The 22,841-nt window shown below is 37.5% G+C and overlaps 1 protein-coding gene and 1 non-coding gene across 2 annotated transcripts; both read right to left on the minus strand.

The window, feature by feature from the left end:
* Positions 1–1,296: 1,296 nt before the first annotated feature.
* Positions 1,297–19,678, minus strand: LOC146134795 (NACHT, LRR and PYD domains-containing protein 3-like). The gene is made up of 9 exons (XM_083395649.1): positions 19,578–19,678; positions 18,879–18,969; positions 17,369–17,654; positions 6,850–8,630; positions 4,531–4,683; positions 4,084–4,245; positions 3,470–3,631; positions 2,378–2,533; positions 1,297–1,443 (listed from the first exon to the last, which is right to left on the minus strand). The coding sequence occupies exons 1-9, from the start codon at positions 19,676–19,678 to the stop codon at positions 1,297–1,299; spliced, it is 3,039 nt and encodes a 1,012-aa protein (XP_083251775.1).
* On the minus strand, positions 8,984–9,057 carry Trnap-cgg (transfer RNA proline (anticodon CGG)). Its single transcript has one exon. It is a non-coding gene; the product is annotated as a tRNA-Pro (tRNA).
* Positions 19,679–22,841: the final 3,163 nt, after the last annotated feature.

The following is a 22,841-nucleotide window of genomic DNA, read 5'->3' on the forward strand; positions in this document are numbered from 1 at the left end:
CGATTCGATCACTTAACAGAAGTTTAAGCTTAAAAAACACGAACAATGCACCGATATTAATTACAAATTAAAACATGTTTTTTGTTTCTGGAGAAATACAGTGGTAATGTCAATCACACAAAGCCACAGTGAATCGCACAAGAATAAATTCAATTGCAAAAAAACAAGAAAATATTAAAACAAAAGGCAAAGTTTGCAATTAAACAACCGATTAAAGCAAGCTGGGGGAATTCTGTCAAACAAAATCAAATCTAAAACAAAACACAAAATGTGAAACTTAGAAAGAAATTAAGATTTAAAAATACTTGCGCTTAAAAGTGCAAATCTGTAAAGTAATTTAAACAATATTTATGAGCAAAAAAATTGTTACTTCCAGTAATAATGCAGAGATCACTTGTAAAAGTCGCTTCAATTTGGACAATTCCAACTTTCAATAAACTTCCTTGGTCACGCATCATTGCTTCACATCACGTGACAATTTAATCGTTTTTTGATTGGTCGATTTTTCGAGGAATCCCCTAACAAAAATGCAGGGATCAGAATACAAAGGCCCTTTAGTTGTCATTCAAGCGTGACGGTGATTAGGTCACGCCCGAACGATTCCACACCAGCAATTATAATCTGGAGGAAACACTTTGTATAAAAAGTTGCTTCAATTTGAACAATTCCAACTTTGCGATGAAACTTCTTGGTCACGCATCGTTGCTTCACATCACGTGACAATTTGATCTTTTTTTGATGGTCGATTTTTCTAGGAGAAAAAATATATTAATTTTCGGGTATAACGCGTCGATGAAAAGTATTAATTTTTTTATTTCGGGTTTTACCTGTAAATAAAATATTAAAAACATGAAGCATTTAATTGTTATTGCAAATTACTATGACTTATTATCCCTGTGTAGGTGATTTAAAATGTTTCCTTCTGGACTTACAGACGGTTAAAACTGTTCGGAAACGTTTTTGAAACAAATCGCGTCATTTAAAACCATGTGTTTCGCAGGAACTTATGAAATCGTTCGTTGGTTAATGTTAATGTAAAAATCGTTGTGTTTCTCAAATTCGAATCCAAAATACATTTTAGTTTCACTCATTTTTCCGGATCTACGAACGCTCACTGATGACTCCTAGTGGCAAAACACGATTGTTAATAAAACAAGACATTACAAAAATTATCGAGGAACAACTTCGATTCTGTTGTTTTTATCATGAAGCGACCATCAGTCAGTTGTCCAACTATCGGCAATATGCAAATTAATCAAACAGCGATTAGTTGAAACAAGTTCTCACTTGGTGGCGTCATTCGGCCGATTCCAACTCATGTTCTCCAGCTGATGTGAAGTTGCAGTTGTCACTCCACAACCATCCAATCTTTCCCCGGCATCTTGCCAACGCACTGGCCCCGCGGTCGCCGATGGGATTGTTTCTCACATCAAGAACCTTCATCTGTGAACAATTACAACTGGAGGTGAACAACAAACATACACTTAATGTTGACAACAAATATAAACTCATAATAGCTTGTTTGAAATCTAGATACTTTACATTTTATCCGATAAGAATATACCAAATGACGTCATTGCTATGGTCAAACAAGCAAAACAAATGGAAAAATTTTTTCAGGTTAAAATTTGCTTTAGCCCTGAGAAGTTTAGCTACCATCAGTTGTTCATAACCTAAAGGTAACATCACTGCGATGACCGCGAATCATGGCTGAAATTGCAATATTAAATTGGTTTATATGAAAAAAGGCACTCATACCACCCACGTATTGGCTGGGATTCGTAATTTTTAGACTTTTATACTGGGAATAATAGTATAGGACGGCTTACACTTCCTGCACATTAAGTTATATAAATTGACAAAATGTCGGTGTATTTCGCCACTAATTGTATTCACCACTGTATGAGGAAGAATATATAAAACAAACCAACAGAAACGAAATATTTATCGCAATAAACAAACGACAGCCGTTTCACAATTCCACTCATTTAACTTTATACATCTGCTCTCTTATATAATCTCAGGTTGCGATTGAAATAGAATGGACTTCAGCCCAGACAATTAATCAACGCTGCTGAAAAGGCATTTATTGGATTTCAATAAAAAGCTAAAATATTATTTTTTTATAATTTGATTTAATTTTTGTAGTTTTAAATTCAACATTATGGTTACTCAGGGAATGATTAAATGAATATAAAGTTTAAATTAGTTTTGGTGGCGATCAACTTTTATCCAGCCCTGATGATTAGCCACGTTTTGCGGGAATTCCTTGCGTCATATTTACAAACAATAATGAATAATATTAAATATATATATATGATAACCCCTTGTGGACGCGCCCTAGGAACCACGATCGAGTTTAGATGAGGCAACTTACTGGATGCTCCCTGCGTGCGATTGCTTCACTCAGTTCTCCAACTTCATCGATTCCACAGTCTCCCAACCACAGCTTGTTCACCTTGTGCACAATTGTTGCCAGGCAACCAGCACCACGTGACCCGATCTTGTTTTTACTCAGGTACAAGAAATCCATCTGCATAAACACAAGGAGGTTTAGATAACAGAAATAAACAAGGGGCAACAAATCCATCTGCATAAACACAAGGAGGTTTAGACAACAGAAATAAACAAGGGGCAACAAATCCATCTGCATAAACACAAGGAGGTTTAGACAACAGAAATAAACAAGGGGCAACAAATTTATCTGCATAAACACAAGGAGGTTTAGATAACAGAAATAAACAAGGGGCAACAAATCCATCTGCATAAACACAAGGAGGTTTAGACAACAGAAATAAACAAGGGGCAACAAATCCATCTGCATAAACACAAGGAGGTTTAGACAACAGAAATAAACAAGGGGCAACAAATCCATCTGCATAAACACAAGGAGGTTTAGACAACAGAAATAAACAAGGGGCAACAAATCCATCTGCATAAACACAAGGAGGTTTAGACAACAGAAGTAAACAAGGGGCAACAAATCCATCTGCATAAACACAAGGAGGTTTAGACAACAGAAATAAACAAGGGGCAACAAATCCATCTGCATAAACACAAGTAGGTTTAGACAACAGAAATAAACAAGGGGCAACAATATTGCTTTCTGGTATTCTTTCACTTTTATTTCGTTGCTCAAATCCTTGTTAATGGTTTGTGTTGTTAAAAGTCCCAAACAGGGGCCAGGGCATTTTAACCAAGAAAAAATAATAGAACAAATATTTAAAAATATTTAAAAAATACTGAATTGTAAACAAAATGCGGATTTGTGTAAAATAAACACGATGCTGCGTCGTTTAACAACATTTGAATAAAAATATAAAACTATAAATTGAGGGTGATTAACTATCCTCAGCCCCAGGGACTTTACCAGTATATTCGTCCCTGGTCTGACAGAGGACGACCATTGCATGAAAATGTCGGGTTGGGCAATCAAGAGGTTCGAAGCCTCAGTGCTTTGTGAACTCACGGGATGTTGTCGTTGTTCGATGCTGCTCGCCAACACCAGGAGATGGTCGGATGTGAGTCCGCATCCAGTGAGAACAAGCCTCTCGATGTAGGGGATGCACCCGGATAGCAGCTTCACCCCAGATTCATCCAGATTGTTGAGGTTCAAGTTAAGAAGCTCAATCTACATGCAAAAAAGTAGATGAAGTCGTACCAGTTGGTTGTGTGGGGTGACTGTATGTTACGTCACAGTGCAAAAAGTATTAGTAATATTACACTAACTCCAGCAATAATTCCAACCCTAAGCCAAAATCTAAACCCAAACAGAGGCAAACACTCCGGTGCCAAAACACGAGGGTGCCTAAAACAGTGATCAAACCTCGTCCTAGAGTTTGACATTTTATTTTGACCTTTAGATCTAAATGCGAATAATTTGTGACTTTTCCAACAGGTTCAGGTCTCATTCTGCAACAGATATTACTGTATTTGGTATTATTATGTTGTTGGTCGTAAAATTGTGCTGTTACAGATAATTCTGCTTTCTATAGCGTTGCTTAGTAAGTCTTATTGTGGGTTTCACTTGTATTAGATGGTTGATAATATCACACAATATTACTACACTTTGTTGAAGCTCACGGGATGTTGTCGTTGTTCGATGCTGCTCGCCAACACCAGGAGATGGTCGGATGTGAGTCCGCATCCCATGAGTTTAAGCCTCTTGATGTAGGGGATGCACCCGGATAGCAGCTTCACCCCAGCTTCATCCAGATTGTTGTAGCTCAAATCAAGAACCTCAATCTACATGCAACAAAGTAGATGAAGTTGTACCAGTTGGTTGTGTGGGGTGACTGTATGTTACGTCATAGTATGCAAGTGGCGTAACTGGAATTACAGGTTTCACATATCAACATTGACACCTGCATCTAATCTAATAGTGAATGGCTTGGTGTTTACCATGTTAATACTTTTGTGTTTTTTTTTATTACTTTAGAAAGAAATTATTTACTCTCAAATAATTCATGCTCTGTCATAACACACACAGCTTATAAATTCAATTATTATGTGTGATATATGTATTAGTACCGGTTGTGTTTTCCTTTGCAAGTTTTCGCAGATAAGTTTGATGTCGTCGGCAGAAAGGTTGCTGTTCCAGATCGTCAATTCTTGCATCTGTGGAACCATTGGTGCTAGAATTTCAATGCTGGTGGTGGCCTCATCTACGTGGAACTTGCGAATCTGAAATATAGCAGAATGTGAAAACTCAAATGATAGATTAGACTTCCTAGGTGCGCTAAACTCAGCTAGATATTGAACAACTTGATCAGTGGCGTATCCGACAATTAATAACAATCAATCAAGCGGTCTCTGTAATTCATTGGTCCCGCTGCCTCTTCGACAAACTATACACGAGTCCATTTTAAATACTTTTTGAGTATTTTAACCACGTAAGTGCAAAAAATGTTCGCGCTTCGCGCGAATGTTTTTTCTACGTCCGTTTTTTACGTTTTGATGCTGTCTTTAGAATTTCATCATCGCTTTACCACCGTTGCTCCGTGGAAGGCTGTCAAGTGCGTCGCGGACAAACGGAAAACGTATTCAAACATTGGACATATATTTTTTAACGTTTTTTTATTTTCGGTAATGTAATAAAAACTTGTAAGAAATTGAAAAGAAATGCCGTTATCCCTACCAAAAAATCGCGCTCGCTTCGCTCGCCAGGTCTGCCCTCAATTAAAAAGGTTGAAAACTTTCAAATAGATTAACTATTGAAGTGGCGTTTTTGCAGATGTTGCGCTAATCAAATAACACGGGGGAGAAACGATCTCCGTTTAGTATTGCAGGTGGCGAAAGACGTGCTTTTAATTGTAGCGTAGTCCCGTACATGAATCTACCAAATAATCAATCACATATATTTTATTTTACGTTCTTGGTTTAGTTTTTCTCCTGAAGTTAACGGCTGGCATCTGGCAGGATTGTCAACGCACGTGTGCGTTTTGCGTCTAAAAGTTTGGTTTTGCTGGACGTTAATTGGCTGTTTCTGATATTACTTATGACGTCATTACAATCGCTATTTTATGACGTCATTACCGTCAGACAAAAAACGGGGAATTACCTAAGTTGAAAAATCGGGACCCCTTTTTGGATTTCTGGATACGCCCCTGGACCTGATTAATGACCCCCTCCCCCCTTCCAGTAATGCAACACAAACTATCGTACCCTATTAAATAATCACCTTCGCGGATTTAATATTTGTCTTGCCATCGCACCATAGTCCACCATTATACACCATTTAACCTACAGCCGCCACCTCCCCAATTCAATCAAACACGCACACTTTGTAGTTGTATAGGACAGGGGTTAGCAAACGATTTTTCAGGGCCGGATAATTTGTTAAGGGGACGGATAATTGTTAAAGCTTGTGATCCCTGGCCGGATAACTGTAAGATTTACGTTTGCAGGCCGGATTTATTTTTGTTTCGCACCAAAATGACTTGATTATTACACTGGTCAACAAATTTTCACTTTTTTTTCCAATCGAAATAAAATATCGTCAAATCAGGGGCGTATCCAGAAATCCAAAATGGGGGGTGGTTACGAATTTTCAACTCTGACGTTAATGACGTTATAATATAGCGACGGATATGACGTCATAAAATAGGGATCGTAATGACGTCTTATGCCTTCCATGGCGCAACGGTAAAGAAGCGCTGATCTATTTGAAAGACACCGTCAAAAGGCAAACAAACCGGACGCAGAAAGATCATTCGCGCTAAGCGAGAAAATATTTTTGCGCTTACTAGTTAAGTGGCCAAAAAGTATTGAGAGGTGGTGGGCGGATCCGGCCCTCAGGCCGTAGGTTGCCGACCCCTGTCTTACACCAACATCTGATATTAACGCGGACAGCAAACAGCGAGAAACATGAGCACCGTCTAACTCGACGTTTTTAGCGAGAAAAAGGCGGAGACAGCTTGATTTATTGTTGCTGATTGTCGAACACACACTTGCTAATCAGCCAACCCGAACGAATAACAAAAGGCAAAAGAAAACAAACTATCTGGCGTTTACGGTTGACCGAACAAGAAAAGAAAAACGACGTTTTGCGTTTGATTTTAATTTCGCATTAGCTTAAGACGCGTGACCAAATTACATTAAAAACATTGCCGCTTAGAACGATGAGTGACAAAAACGTACAAAAAACGAAAATGTCACTTACAAAAAAAAAAAGGGGGGGGGGTCCGAACCCCCAACCTTAAAACTAAATAATAATTAAAATTAAATTATATTTAAGTAGCTTTATCTAGCACTGAAAAGCAAAATACATCAAAAATTTAAGCAGTGTAACTAACATATGACCGACAAAATACAATATTTTATACTTTATATATTTATTAAATAACCAACCGTGTGTGGTGTTTCAGCAACGGTCTCGATCAGCATCTTCAATCCATCCCCGATGAACTTGGCTCGTTCCCAGAAAGCTCCAACGTTGATGGTGATTGGTTTGTTGGTGGCGCGAAGCACGTGACAGAGACTTGCCACGTGGTTGGGAGGAATCGTGCGCGAAAGCAAAACCATGTCCGGGAAAACTTCCACCACTGATCTTGTGATGTCATCAAGCATAGACTCGTAGGCGAGACTGCACAGCGTGAACAACCTCTTGTCGTCTGGACGTGATTCAAAATCACTGTATTTTACAAGAGCCTCAACACCAAATTCATAAAATGAAGCGATTGAAACTGGGAAATCCTTCACAGATGTTTGGGCGAAATCTTTAGTCATGGAAACAAGCAGATCCTTGAGCAAGCCTCTCTTGGCGGAAACATCAGCTGAAGAGATTGGAAACAGCGCGTTTAGCTTGCTTTGGAGTTTCGGATTGAGCAGACCGAAGAGAAATTGAAGAACCATTTCCCAATCGACACTTTTCAAGTTTTCCAGTAGCTCTTTAAACCGTTCCATGGGGGTGTCAAACATAATCTTGAGTGCTGCGAAGAACTCTTGCAGGAGCTTGTGATTGAACAAAACTGTTCTGTCTCCTTCCAAGATTTTAAGGCTGATATCACTGGACCAACCTTGAACTTTGAGAAAATCCCCTAAACCATTTGTTTCAAGACCAACGTTGGTGAAATCTTGTGCTTCAAAGGTGACTTTCTTGTTAAGCATTCCATACAAAGCTAAATCAGAGAGCTTGCGGAGGACACTTGGGTGATTCTTGAAGTTAACAGAGCGAATGTAGTCGTTCAGAAAAGATGTGAACACATCAGTAGTAGTAAATGCACCACCATCCAATCCATGCTTTAGAATGTATTTTGGAATTGCTTTGGCAAATAATGGGATGAAGCTTAATGCATTGGCTGCTGGATTTTGGTTGAAAACCTCTTTCACGTTTTCGTATTTCTCCTGACTTTTGCAAATTTCCTTGAAAAGCAAATCCTGTGAATTTTCGCCGAGACCAAGTACCTCAAGTGGGAAGTGTGACTTGCAATCTGGGTTCAACTGGAGATATGCTTCCGGTCGTGTAATAAGATACTTGAAAGCATTGCCAAGAATGTCAGACCGCAAAAGGTTTTGGAGAATGACTTCTGGTTTTGCTCTTTCATACAAACCAATGACTGGTGCTTTCATCGTAAGATTGAAACCTGTTTCATCCATTGAATCCATGATGATCAACACATTATTAGATTTGGAGATTCTTTCCAGAATTTTATTATCTGTTTCCACATCATATTTCCAGTTTGAGTTGAATAGCTTTATGAGGAACTCAAAAACACTCATTTCTTTGCTGTTGTCTAACGATGGCAGGTTTACATAGAAGATGTAGCCAGATGCAGATTGAGTATCACACCCATATTGCATAATTTGTATCCCTAAGGTAGTTTTGCCATAACCAGCTCCTCCAAAAATAACTATAAAGTTGCCATACTTGGCAATGAAATGAATTTTCGCTGCCTGGTCGCTGAACTTAGATTCTGCTTCTTTGATTGCATTTTCTTTTGCAGCCTGACAGAATTCATACACCTCAAAAAAAGTAACATTTTTCTCATTGCCTCTATAAACCAACATTGCGTTAAAACCTTCTTCTTCGACATTCTTCCTGTTAATGACCAGGAGTTTAACCAAGATTGTTTCTTGAGATTTGACTTTGATGTTGGCCTCTTTTTTCTGGTTCGCTCGCAAAGCTGCATCTGAGAATTAAAAAAACTCGACTAAAGTGGAGAGCTTCAACTGAAACTCAACACTTGAAAACCATATAATATTTCAAACAAACTGAACTTTAAGCCCTGCACAACGAACAGATTTCTGCGAAGTCACAGTTTTACTGATTAACACAAAATAAAGAAACGCAGCTATGGTGACAATTACCAACAATTAAGCAGCATTTGAAACAACTGGTCTAGTATACAGTACATGAATGAAATAATAAGGTCTTTTGCAATACACCTCTTTCAAAGCTTTATATTTTAATACACCAAAAGCCATCGCAGACTCGCCGAATCTGACGATCTATGATGCAAGCAGAGCAAGCCGGAAAACAACTAGCCTGCAGTGAGGCTCGAACTCACGACCTCGGTTATACCGGGACCGTCGCTCTACCCACTGAGCTATACAGGCTTAGAGCCGTAATCGTTGGTCAGCAGCTTCCGATGAGGCTAGATCACAGTTGTTATTAAACACATATGTGTGTGTGTCTTTCATTGCTTTATAATTTAATTAATCACTTCTTTTACCGAAAGTCTGCGTTACAACAACTTTTAAAAGACACCTCTACATAGAACAATTGAAAACTAACAACAAGAACAATTCATTTGACATTTGAAGATGTTAGAAAATTTTACCACGGCGATAGACACAAACCTTTCCACTTGCTTATATGCAAATTACAAACAAACTCCGCGGTGAAACCATTTAAAGAAATTTTGATTCTCCAAATACATGAACAAACAGCAGTAGCGGATTATCCCATTTTTAGCGGTTAACCTGATAACATAATTAACACTTTTGGTTCGCTTTTACACCTTTCACCTCGTTTTCGCCAAAGTTACTGTGGGCAAATGTTTTCCATTTTTAGATTGCAGATTTTTATTATGCGATTAACCGGTTAGGTTAAAGTACAAATATCCAGATATATCCGTTATTCAAATACTAAAAGCTCCTAATATCCGAACGAACCCTACTTGAAGCTTAGCCGACAAATTGGGGCTTGTAATGGGTTGATGAGCTGAACAAAAGTTTAAATAAAACAAACACAGAAAAAGTTTAAATCTGAGTCAACATACAATGTTAATATCACATTTCAAACTGGATTTAAAAGATGACAGAAAAGAGACTGCAGTTCTATAAAGCAGGGATCGGCAAAGTTTGGACTGACAAATGCAAATCATCCAGCCTGCCTCTTTTCAAAACTGGGCCAAGGGTCATACGTCATATTTAACGGCTATTATGCAACCCTACAAACAATTCATCCAAATAACTTCTCCACTCTGGACGACTACAACAATGCAATGAACACATCGATATCATGTGACTAGATTGCCCGGAGGCTTCAGATCCACTTCAACACAAAAGTAACTTTTAGAACTGTGTCAGAACTGTTGCAACCTAATATGTCCGCTAAACTAACCAGTAAAACAATACACAAGTTGGTGTCCACTGTCAAAATATACAAAGACGCCAAATGAAATATTTCATGTAATTTCAGTGTTTGTGGAATATTTAGCAAAATACATGTTCATTTAAAGCCAGTGTTCACAAAGAAATAAAAAGATAACATTGGTAATATTACTTGTTGGTGCTCAGTGGCATGGTGGGGTTGGTAGCGGGGCACACTATATATTAGAAAACTGATAACATTAAGCCATTTACCTATTGCCTTGCCATGTATGAAGGACAATTGTCAAGTTATAAAATTGTTTTTATAGAAAGTGTGTTGGGATTTTTTAGTGTGCCACAAACATTAGAGACCCACTGCATTAAAGCCTCAATTCTAACAACTGGTCACCCCAAAACATATTGTTTTATCGCAAATCAACAACAGAAGTCGATTTGATACAGAAATATCTGTTTTCGGTGACTACGCGAAAATTTGGGGTTCAACAAAAGATTTTGCAATTTGTCGGACATGGCTATTAACAGAGGGTAAGAGTCACTGCTATAATCGCTCTCTTTAAAACACAGAAGTGTAAATTATTTCCAAGATGCTTAAGTACATATCTATCACACCATTTAAAAAAAAAATAGCAGTATATATTATTTTTGCTAAATAATTGCACTATTGTTGACCCTGCCAAAAAAAATTACCAAGAAAGTATTTTATGTTTGGTGGGCCAGTTGAATAATAAATTAATGAAAACATTAATGGCAAAAGGCACCTACTTCAGAATATTGTCAGGAAAACGTGGACAAGGTTTTTGGTAATCATTAGAAAAAATGTTGTGTTTGTGGTTATCATGTACGTTTTCAAATCTGAATTAATTTGACTTTTAGCTTTCCTGCTGAGATTAAAACAAAAAATTGCTCTATTTGTGCTCAGTCCCAACAAAATAAAACCAGATACTAATTATGGCTTTAGAATGGCTACAAAAAATAACTAAACACATCTGCATTTTGTTCCCTTTTTGAACACAGCATCCAACAACCTTTCCACCAAGCTACTCAGTGACCAGCCATATCAAGAATAAGGAAGACATTATAATTGCAATTGCAAAAACATTATAAATAAATATTATTAGTGTGAGAAGTAAATGATAAGAAAGCAAAATATTTCAGTACAACTTACAACAAAAGACAACAATTTTATGAAAAAATTATGCACCTATACAGCGATAACAAAAACCATAAAATATCACAATTAAAGCAATTTAAGAGTTGGTAAGATATACAGTAAGATTTTTTTTAATAATATTTAAATATTTTTTTAAGTAACACGGTGGACAAGTTATATTAAAGAAACAAATTGGACAAAGAATGAAATTTTAAACAAGTGTTTTACAAAATGCTAAAACCTAACAGTTTGGAAATAGCAACATCAGTGATAAGCAGACAATGCCGTAAATGTACAATAAGAATAATAAAAGTTTAAACAAGTGAAAGAATACGTTTGTGGTCGTCACTCAAATTACACAAAATATTTCATAATATCTTCTATTAAGCAAAACAACAGCTTCAGTTAAATTGCTTGCTTACAAGTTACAATAACCTATGAACATCACAATGGGGTAACAATAATAGAAATATGACTTTTATCATTTATTTTTAAAGGAGAAAGTTTTTAAACTACGTCATCCAGCTCATTGGCATAAAACTTTAAATTAAACTAAGTTTTAAATTTGGAAGAAACCAGTACAACAAAGCAACTGAATCGATATATTAACATTAACGGATGTATGTGTACTTGAGCAAGCCGGGTAAATAGTCAGGGGGAGCTTTCTAAGGCTATTTACCCGGCTAAGAATAAATTAAAACATAAGTTTAAAATTGAATTAAAATAGCCTAAAAATGTCGTCATAATAGCGGGGATATATGTTCACACGGATTCAGTCAGCACCCAATAAGACAAATAATATTTTGGACGGGGTTTAAATGTTTTATTTGTACTTTTGTGGTCGTACGAAATGTTGCAAACTTACCGACGAAAACCACACAAACGCATGCATAAGTATGGTGGGCTCAAGTCAAAAATTTAGGTTCAATATAAGTAGCTAAAACTTTAAGGTATTCTATCAGCGTTTAGATCAGTGGTCGGCAAACTGTGGGTGGCAGAGTTATTTTATTGGACCGCGAGCTATTTTAAATAGTTTAGAATTATTCTGTAGTTGTGGGCCGCGTAATAGCCGTACATTAATTGCTCTGTATTTTAAAAACTTTAATCATAAACGTACAGTTAACGTTTCGCGCTTCGCTCGTATGTTTTTCCCTTTCTAGTATGTTTTACATTACGTTATGGCAGTGTTTTCGGCATTAAGGCGCCGTGTAATATTTCACCTTTTTATGGTGTCCACAGCCTAACGCTGTGTGGACTTAGACTACCTGCAAAATGTTTCTACCAAAATATAACTAGTTAATGTAATTTTCGATTCATTGTAATATGGCTATTGTATCGTGAGTAACATTTTTGCGTTTCGTGCGAACTTTCTATGTGATTACAGGTGCCGCCATTCAACTCTTGAGGTGATATATGTTATCTTTTATGCATTTAAGGTAAACGTTTTGCCAACTGAAACCAAATAGACGCAATGTTTTTTTTTGCGTTTTGCTTGATAAACTTAGTTTAGTTGCATAATACTACACCGAGAACAACACGTCTCCTAAATTACCACTAATACCTGATGTTATTAGTACCGTCTAAATCGGAATAAGACCTAAATCCGTCGCAAGACCTAAAAGGGCAAAATCAAGTCTAAACAATACTTTAACCAACCCCAAACCCCAAACCCCACCCCTAAACCCCACCCCTAAGTACATCGCTAACTCCCCTAATAATTTCAACTCTTTCAACCCATCTTCTAACCCCACCCATTACCCAACAATAACCCCAAATAGGAACAAAAGTCCGGTCAGACTAGAGCAGGGATGTCCAACCTTTTTTCAGAAACGCTATTTGCAAAATATTACAAAAAATTATTTGGATCACAAAATAAACGTGAAACCCTAAAATTACTTGCCATATATAAGCTTAATGAGGCTACTAGAGAGGTATGTAAATGACAAAAAATTGCTAACAACGCGAAAAATGATGAAAAATGCTGCGTGCTCATTAAATAAAATCGCTTTAATAATATAAAAAGGTTATTGTAGCTTTAGAGGTTTTGTAATAAGAAGCTTGTTTTTTATACTTAAAAATTAAAAAAGGACAAATAAATATTTAATTAACATTAAATAAACATTCAACCATAATAATAAAAATAAGCTTAATAATTGGCCACTATATAGAGAGATTTTAAAATGAGATTTTGTTATTTTTATACTCAAGTGAAACGGTCCAACTCCTCGGTGTTAATTAATTATTATGTAGTGTTTTTCATTTCTGCGCTATTTTTGCGGCGCTTAAATGTCAGAGTACCCTTATTTCGCTTTTAAATTATCGCTTAATTATGCAGGAATCTTTTGACGAGTTTCAGTTAACTTGAAACATTCGGGTCTCGGTTCAAACTTAGGCAAGGGAGTGACGCAAGTATGCAAAGTGTCTGGTGGGCTCAGGGTAAAACACTTAAACTTATTTCTAGTTGTAGAAGATTATTAAGAACAAATATGTTAACCTTACCTTTTTCTTCAACCAGTTGTTCAAGCCGGGCGATGATAGAACCTAAACGTTTGCAACAAAAAACACGAAATAAAACCAAACAATAGTGATTGTGTGATGTTAAATGGATTTAAAAAAATTAACAGTTCTGGATAAGGCCATTTTTAAGACCTGTTTGTTCCCCACAAGTCCTTATTCTAATATGCTATAGTTTTGATGATTATTTGGATTAGTTCATAAACCGACTGGCCGCCATTCTGTTCGTATAGCATGGGGCCGAAAATAAATGAGAATAAGCTCAATATGCGAGTCTACATCGAGTGGTCTCGCAATCCTCCAAATAGAAAGAGTTACTTTATCCCTGACAGATAGACGAACCCAAGCGTAGCGCAGTACAAGTTGTAACTTTAAGGTCGAAGGAGAATTGTAACGAATTCACAGTTGACAGAAGTTTCAGTAAGTTTGACCAATGATACTATAATAATTATACTATAATGGTATTATAGTATCATTATTTCGACTGATATATGGAATCGCAGTTATTTTTGCAGTGACAGCTAGGGTTAGATTATCCGGATAACGGTTAACCGATTAACCGCAGTTTTTTTTCTATCTGATATCCGGATATAATTCTGCCGGTTAACCGGCTAAAAGAGTATCGTTGCTAATGCGTTTTACACTTTTTAGTAAGTTTGAACATTCTTTGTTACGTAGAGCAGTGGTTCTCAACCAGGGGTCCGCAGCAGAAATCACATTAAAATAAACGTGTTATAAAGTAATTTGGTGTTGTCTGTTAATTTATTCAACATAAGGTACAGTGCAGATATACTGAATTATTGAAAAGAACTATAAACGCAGATATTCCACCATAAAAATGTGAGGGGTCCGCGGCCATTTGAAAGCATCAAAAAGGGGCCACGGGTACAAAAAGGTTGAGAACCACTGACGTAGAGGCTGACTCCCGCTGAGCGCAATTCAACCTTTGTTCACACTTCTATTGTCTTATACTTTCAACTACGGTACTCGTAAAATGCACGAGTGAAATTTACTACACGTCACAAAGAAAGCATTCTTTTAATAGAAGACTGCATTCTCATGCCAAGGATAAGTCTGGTAGTGTCAGTTGAAAAGCTTTTTGCGTGATTTTTCTCGTACTGCGCGTGTACGAAGATCTACAATAAAACTGTGTAATGATTTTACAATTAATTTTTCATGCAAACCTCGTGAAATCGATTGTCTCACTTAGCAGTTATTATCCGGTTAACCGGTTAGATAAATTCCAAATATACGGATATATCCGTTATCCGGATAGTAAAAATTATTGATATCCGAACTAACCCTAGTGACAGCCTAGCCGAGAACGATTTGGCGCCGGGAATGCGCATTTGTCTTGATTGCTGGATCCTTGAAATCATTTATGGCAGGGGTCGGCAACCTTTTTTGCACTACCGACCGGTTTAAAACTGATTTTTTTCGCGGACTGGACTTGAAAAAATAACAATTGTTTACCAAAGGAGTTTATTACAACGTTTTTGATGCGAACTTTAGATACATTAAGTAGGGTGAGATGTGGGACCAGCCAACATGATTTTATTCTTGGCACTATAAGGTAAGCACGCTTGAACATAAAAAACATAATATTTTGACCTTTTTTCGATATATTGTAAGTACAAGAAGATTTTGTATTGAAAACACATTTTTGGATGCTGTGAACGTGCTATGAAACTCATAAGGCCACAGCACATTGGTTTGTTTTAAACTTCGTGAGTACTTGATACTATAATTGTGATTTTTATTATACCAATCAACCATGGAGTAAATTCAAACGAAAACTGATGTGTTTTGAATATCAAAACACATTTCATTGTTTTTGAATTTGTCATGGCTTTTTTGTAGCTTTTTACGTAGCCTACGGTTTGGGATTATATCAAAACTTTAATCAGGCAACCTTGCTACGGACCGGTAGCCAACTCCTCGCGGACCGGTACCGGTCCGCGGACCGGCGTTTGCCCACCACTGGTTTTGGTATAGAGGGGACATTTTAACACAATAAGCTGCAAACATCAAATTGACGACCAGCGTCTGTGCTAATATGCAATACTGTTGCTACTTCCGCACGAAAAAAAACAAATGTAAAGGATACGTGACGCAATAGGCGCATAACAGAGATTCGCTCAATCTAATTGCATTTATCTACTATATAAATGAAAAAGTTTGTTGGCCGGTTGGTCGACCGTCGACACTTGTTTGCCGCTCGGTCGCTGGCAGACAGACAGACCACACGTGATCGTCGCCTTACAAAAGAAGCGGCGTCACACCGATCGCCACGAACAAAAGGTCAAATCGCGCTCGCTTCTCCACGGCGCGCGCAATATCACGCAATGCGAGCAAAGGCTGCTACAACTTAAGGTTTTACGTTTGTGAGTGGTTGTCTATCGATATACGTCACTGGTTTTCGTTACGTAACAGATGTTTGATGTGCTTAGCCGTTGGGTATTAGTCGTTTCATTTCAAATGAACACACAATATTGCAATTTGGCTGCAAACTATTGTTTCAACAAAATGTAAAATTTTATAGTTTACGAAGACGAACAATTAGATGTTCCACAGTCACGCAGATAAAGGCGATAATTTATAACACGCCATCCGATTAAATGCGGCTTCCACACAGGCGAAGTGTGTTACTCCAATTGTGTGGCAGCATTTAGTTAACCATTCCAGGCACAATCATCTAACAAATAGTCAAGGGACGACCAGCACCCACATAGACTGTATATTAGTTAACCATTAGGGGATTTAAAATGTTTTATTTAGGGAAAATTAAAATGTTTACCAATGTACACACTATTTATATTACGCTATCCGTAACATTACCTTTTAGTAACATGACAAATTACCTTTTTAAATCATCGGTAATAACACGCCGATAAAGCAAAGGACGTAGAGTACAACATAATATGTAATAGTTTTTAAGAGACCACAGCTTAATGGAACGTTACATTTTGTTTAAGCCAAACTCGGGAATGATTCCGGGAATACGAATTTGTTATGGACACACCGCTTTTCCAATATGTAGGGCCTAATATTGTTGCTGCTTTCACGAGGGACGCGTCCTACTTTGTGGAAACTATTTACCCGACCAATGTTATACACAACACGGAACATTTCTTTCGGTTGCATGTTAAATTACACATTCATTTACACTTACAAGGAAATGGTACACCATACAAAATCAGGGAATTGCAGCAATGCACGTAATATATCACACCTATCGCCAAAAAGCTGAAACCTTTGCAATAAGCGTATGTCGCGCTTATTGTAAAAAGTTTTAACCTGGGCAACACCGGGTATTTTGTCTAGTAGTCTATAAATCAAGACTTTTTAGGATTAGTGAGTTTACACTTCACAACATGGTATAGTTTGCATTGCATGCTTTTAAATTAATCCATTCCCAAAAACGGGCAAACGTTCTCTTAACAGAAAAAGTATTGTGGCGAAAAACTTTACAATATAGTTTTGAAGCCATGGCCTGGTAGCCCGGATCCACCCCTAGACATTCTGTCTGACGTTAATCACAATTCTGTCTGACGTCAAAACTTCAATCCACCCGCTGAAGTAAATTAAAATGTGAACCTATCTAATCAGTCACTTCCAAAAAATATTCAAGAAAGAAAATTTTCTCACTTTGTGCAGTGACGTCATCTGCTTCAACAACATTGCCAGGGTTACCGAAGTAGGCGTCACCCATGACCATGTTTTGAACGTGGTACTCGTTACGCACTTCTGTCACTTCTGTGACGTTACGCACTTCTGTGACGTTACGCACTTCTGTGACGTTACGCACTTCTGTGACGTTACGCACTTCTGTAACTTCTGTGACGTTACGCACTTCTGTAACTTCTGTGACGTTGATATTTTGCGTCACTTCTGTCAGGTGAACTTCTGCTCCAGGAAAAATAGTTGCGTTGTTCTGTTTACATGAAAAAGTTAAGTTGGCATCAATGTAAAGCAATATGACCGAAACTTAAATAACACCAACGTCCTAATAAGACACAGTCTGAAATAAGGTATAGACCTACCATATGTCACCTTTTAGGAGGGTTTGCCCTTTTTTTGAGAAAAGTGAATGGTCCTCCGAGGACGCCAAAAAATGCCCAAATGTATTTTTCGCATTTCGAGTTAGTTGGTTGAAAAACCTCTTTTTAAACCAGTAATTCAGCATGTTTCATGGCTACAGTAGTTTTTTGAAAATAAACGTCTCGCCAAAAATTTTTGTTAAAGGAATAAGCAACCAACTCCTGGTGCGAAAAAAGAGCACATTTGGGCATTTTTGCGCGTCCTCGGAGGACCATTCACTTTTATTGAGAAACGAGGACAAAACCTCCTAAAAGGTAACATATGGTAGGCTTATAGAGAAAAGATCATTTGCGTACAGCGCGAAAAATTTTCGTACTGAGGCCTAACTGTGAAGAAAGAATGGACTTAGATTATGGGTCTGATAGACTTTTTACAACACAATCATTACATTAATAAGCTATTTATTATTTATTGCATTTAACCGATAATAACTTTTTTTTATCTATTTTTCCTTCCCAATTCCCCTCTGGAACAAATTTCCTCTCCAAATTTGAAAATTCCTCCCTAAGGGAGCCAAGTGGCTCACTTTGAGAACCACTGGCCAATAGCAGGGGCGTGCAACCTGCGGCCCGCGCAACCAAAATATGTGGCCCGCGGCGTGCTAATACACATATTTGGCCCGGCAAGATAAAAGGTTGCACGCCCCTGGTCTATAGCATTCAGGTAATTCGATGATACTTTGTGTAAACAATTTTATGATTTCGTAAAAAATAATCATTTCTTATTGGCAAAATTAAGGAAACCGCAAAGTAATCATGGGCTGAATCTAAAAAATAAATTTGATTTATTGTTTTGTGTAACTTTTGCCTGCAACTACCATGGAAATGTGAAGCATCAGCAAAATAAAACGTAAGAATTCTACTTTCGTTTTACTTCCTGGCAAGAATGCTGAAAACATTCCAGCCCTAGAATAAGGTTAAAATAGGATTACTAGGTAGGCCTATTAGAGGGAACAAGGTCTTAAAACGGAATAAGAACTAAACCCTTGATATTATTGGTTTGTAGACCTCACTTTATGTTTTCGTAAAATTGTCACAAAACATTTAAAGTTGCTCACCACAGTAATATCTTGAACATTTTCAGCAATCTCATCTTGGGCTTCGGCTGCTTCGGCCATTTTCACTCGCACAAGTTTAACTTTACACAAACTGCTCAAACAAGGCTTGGTATGTTCATGTAAAGCTTAATATATCACTACGTCACAACATATGACGTAATGCGTTATGGTATGTGACAAATGAATTCATAAGTATAACTTTACACAAAGCTGCTCAAACAAGGCTAAGTATGTTTATTAGAAAGTAAGATAGCAAAGATACAATAAACAAAGTCAAGACAAAACGGCATTAAATTATTGTTTAATTATTTGATAGTCTTTACTGTTAATCAGATAGTAACGGTTATTAATGACGTCATAAAAAAGACCACCATAAAAATTTGCGCAAAAACCGGCCAAATAAGTGATCGAACAATACAAGATTTAACCGTGATTTTTTGACATGTTACTTTACAAAGAAAATAGTAAACAAATTTAGTTTACAAAACCTTCAGTAAGGCAAACATAACGACTGCTTTTTATTAAAAAACTGAATAAAACTAGTAAAAAGGCATTATATTAAATACACCGAACCGTACTTAGTTCTGCTTGTTGTTTTACATTCAGAAGGTTTTCACCAAAATCTCAAACTTCTAGTCGCTAATGGTTGAACAACATGTGCTAAATGTTGAGCGAAGTACGAAGGGTCACACAGACAACCTTGCGACCCAGACTCTCGCGTCCTTTGTTCGCTCACAAACCTTCTTTCTCGTTTCGTTGGCAACTTGCCTCACGCCGAGCAAGTGAATAATGGCGGCCATATTAAGTTTCCAAATCAAATAAACAAGCTCTTTGTCCTGCTTTGTTCAAGTTTAACGGAACCAACGCTCGTTTTTAAATTGAAGCGGAACCGCTTCGGCCTAACCGACAAACATGGGCGTATCTAAGGGAGCGTGGTCATGCCCCCCCACCCCCAGCTGTATTTTCCGACTAACTAGAAAATTCGGAGTTATGTATTTAAACCCACCAAAGTGTGACGCACGGACCTTGAGGTTGCTATAGTAACAGCCCCAGAGAAGGTCTAGGGTGTTGTTTTGGGTCACATAAATTCCTTCACGCAATGGTGACGATGTTTAAAACGTTGTGCTTTTATTATGTGTCTTTGATAAAACATACTGAGTGCAAGGTACAGTAGCAAGCACAGAAGCTGATACAACACGAACACACAAGTTTGCCGGAACCAACTACGTTACAATGTTCAAATAAAAGTAGTTTTATCAGCAACAAATTCATTAAAAGCCAATTAACATCAAATTTGGCATAATGAAGACGATTTCAAAAAACACTAAAATATTTCAGTTTATCGCAAAATTTGAACATATGCGATAAGGATAATTATGGGACTCAAGAATAGTTGCAGACCACTTCATAACCCACACAGTTGGTTTTATACAGAAACACAAAGCGTTTGTCTGACATTTAATGCACGACAGGTTTGGGTTGGTCGTATTTCAAATCGGAATTGCGTCTTTTTAAAGAAATAAAGTAAATGTAATTTTAAAACAAGACTGGATTGTTGCATTCGTGTATCTCGCGTCTTGTATTTACGCAGCAATTTGTAAGCAGGGGCGGGTCCAGGGAGGGGAAAGGGGGCACGTGGTCATAACCCCCCAAACTGGATTGTTTTGGTCGATTTAAACTGTGTAAATATAAAAAACATTGTTCCGGCGCCGAATCTGTATTATGATTCTGGTATGTCCTAATCTGTTTTATTAAAAAGGCTTTAGCCCAAAGGCGCCGTGCGTCGCCATCCATAAAAGGGTTTGGCAACTTAAACGATATAAAAGCATTTTTTTTTTGCTTTGTGCGAATCGAAAATATCAATGTAATGCAGTTTTTCTATTCAAAGCAACATCTCTCAAACGTAAAACCTTATCATAATACGAACTGTGTCGTGTCCTTAAAGTAACTTCTTTATGACGTCACGTTATGATGTAACTTTGTGACGTCACGTTTATAAGTAACTTAGTAACGTCACGGCGTGACGTAACTTTGTGACGTAACGTCTGAAAAATTCATGACCACCCAAACAAAATCCATAGAACCGCGGCTGTTTGTGAGATACGTAAGTGCAATGTACAATAACTCAAGTCGTGAATAAATATGCTGTTGCTACCAGGCATAGTATATTTAAAATAGGTTCTTCTGTCAATATATTTCTTCAACCAACGTTTCGGCTTACTACGGCAAGCCTTCTTCAGGGAAATAGCCATAGACATATTTCTTGGTGTGATTTTATTTTGTGTCCTGTTGGATTTGTGTGTCAGTCCCTGACGAAGGCTTGCCGTATAGTAAGTCGAAACGTTGGTTGAAGAAATATATTGACAGAAGAACCTATTTTAACCCAAGCCGTGGTTTATATTAGGACAAATTCATCGCGCCTTGTTCACACTTGAGCTGTTTAAAAAGGACTATTGTGTTGTGGATCAGGGATTGGGAGGCCGCTGTAACGTAAAAGTAATAAGAGACGGAATGTTATATTGTGCCAGCAAAATTAGAGCCGACGTTCTTAAACTAGGATACGATGGAAAGTTTCTTTGGTTGTGCATTGCATTGGCGGATCCAGGATACTGTTGGGGTTTGGAAATAATTTCAAGCCTCCACAATGTTACGTCAAATCGTGACATATTTTTCACAAAAACTTTTTTAAAACCAACGTATTTTTTTCGGTGGGTTGGAGTAGGTATAAACGACTAAGGAAATTTAAAAAAATCCTCACAATTTTGCGTCATAATGCGATAAATCGAGTTTAAGCGCTTTTGCTTGCATTGCATTTTAAAAGTCTTACCAAGGTAATGGTTTCAATAATTGGATGTTGTTGTGTAATACCAAGAAAGTTTGAGCTTACGGTTTCCTACTTAAGGCTTGTTTACACTACAGCTGCGCTGGGCGTAAAAATCGCCTCAAAACGTAACTTTTTTCTAGCTGCACTGGGCTTGAGTTGAGCAAAGCGTAACTTTAAGCTAGCTGCAGCTGCTGCACGGGGCTTGAGTTTAGCAAAGCGTGAAACGCTCGCCACAATCAAATTTAAACGCAAATTACGCTTTGCTCAGCACGTGAAAATAACACCGATTGACAAGTTGTTTTACAAAGAGAATGCAGCAGGCAACGGTGCTACGGTTGTTTCTTGACTCGCTCCCCTCTAAGCCTGTGTAGGTCAGTTGGTAAAGCGACGGTCCCGGTATGACCGAGGTCGTTAGTTCGAACCTCACCACGGGCTAGTTTCACAAACAGGATGCAGCAGGCAACGGTGCTATAATTGTTTATCGACTTCCTCACTCGCACAAAGTTTAACTTTACACAAAGCTGCTCAAACAAGGCTTTGTATGTTCAATGTAAAGCTTAATATATCACTACGTCACAATATATGACGTAATGTATTTGGTATGTGACAAATGAAGTTTCAAGTTTAACTTTACACAAAGCTGCTCAAACAAGGCTTGGTTTGTTAATTGTAAAGTAAGATAGCAAAGATACAATAAACAAAGCCAAGACAAAACGGCATTAAATTATTGTTTAATTATTATTCGCTAGTCTTTACTGTTAATCAGATAGTAACGGTTATTAATGACGTCATAAAATAAGTCCACCATGAAAATTTGCGCCAAAACCGGCTAAAAAAGTGATCAAATGATACAAGATTTACCGTGATTTTTTGACCTGTTACTTTACCAAGAAAATAACAAAAAATGAATGTTTACAAAACTTTCGGGAAGTTAACACAACAACTGCTATTTGTTTAAAAACCGATTAAAAGTAATACAAATTCCTAAATGTTAGATCTATAGCTAACCGAAATTAGTTCTGCTTGTTGTTTTACATTCAGACGGTTTTCACCGAAATTTCAACCTACCAGTCGCTCATATTAGACACAACAAGTGCTAAATGTTGAGCGAAGTACGAAGGGTCACACAGACAACCTTG

The sequence above is a fragment of the Ascidiella aspersa genome, chromosome 8 (genome assembly GCF_963924565.1).
Source record: "Ascidiella aspersa chromosome 8, kaAscAspe10.2, whole genome shotgun sequence".
NCBI lineage: Eukaryota > Metazoa > Chordata > Ascidiacea > Phlebobranchia > Ascidiidae > Ascidiella > Ascidiella aspersa.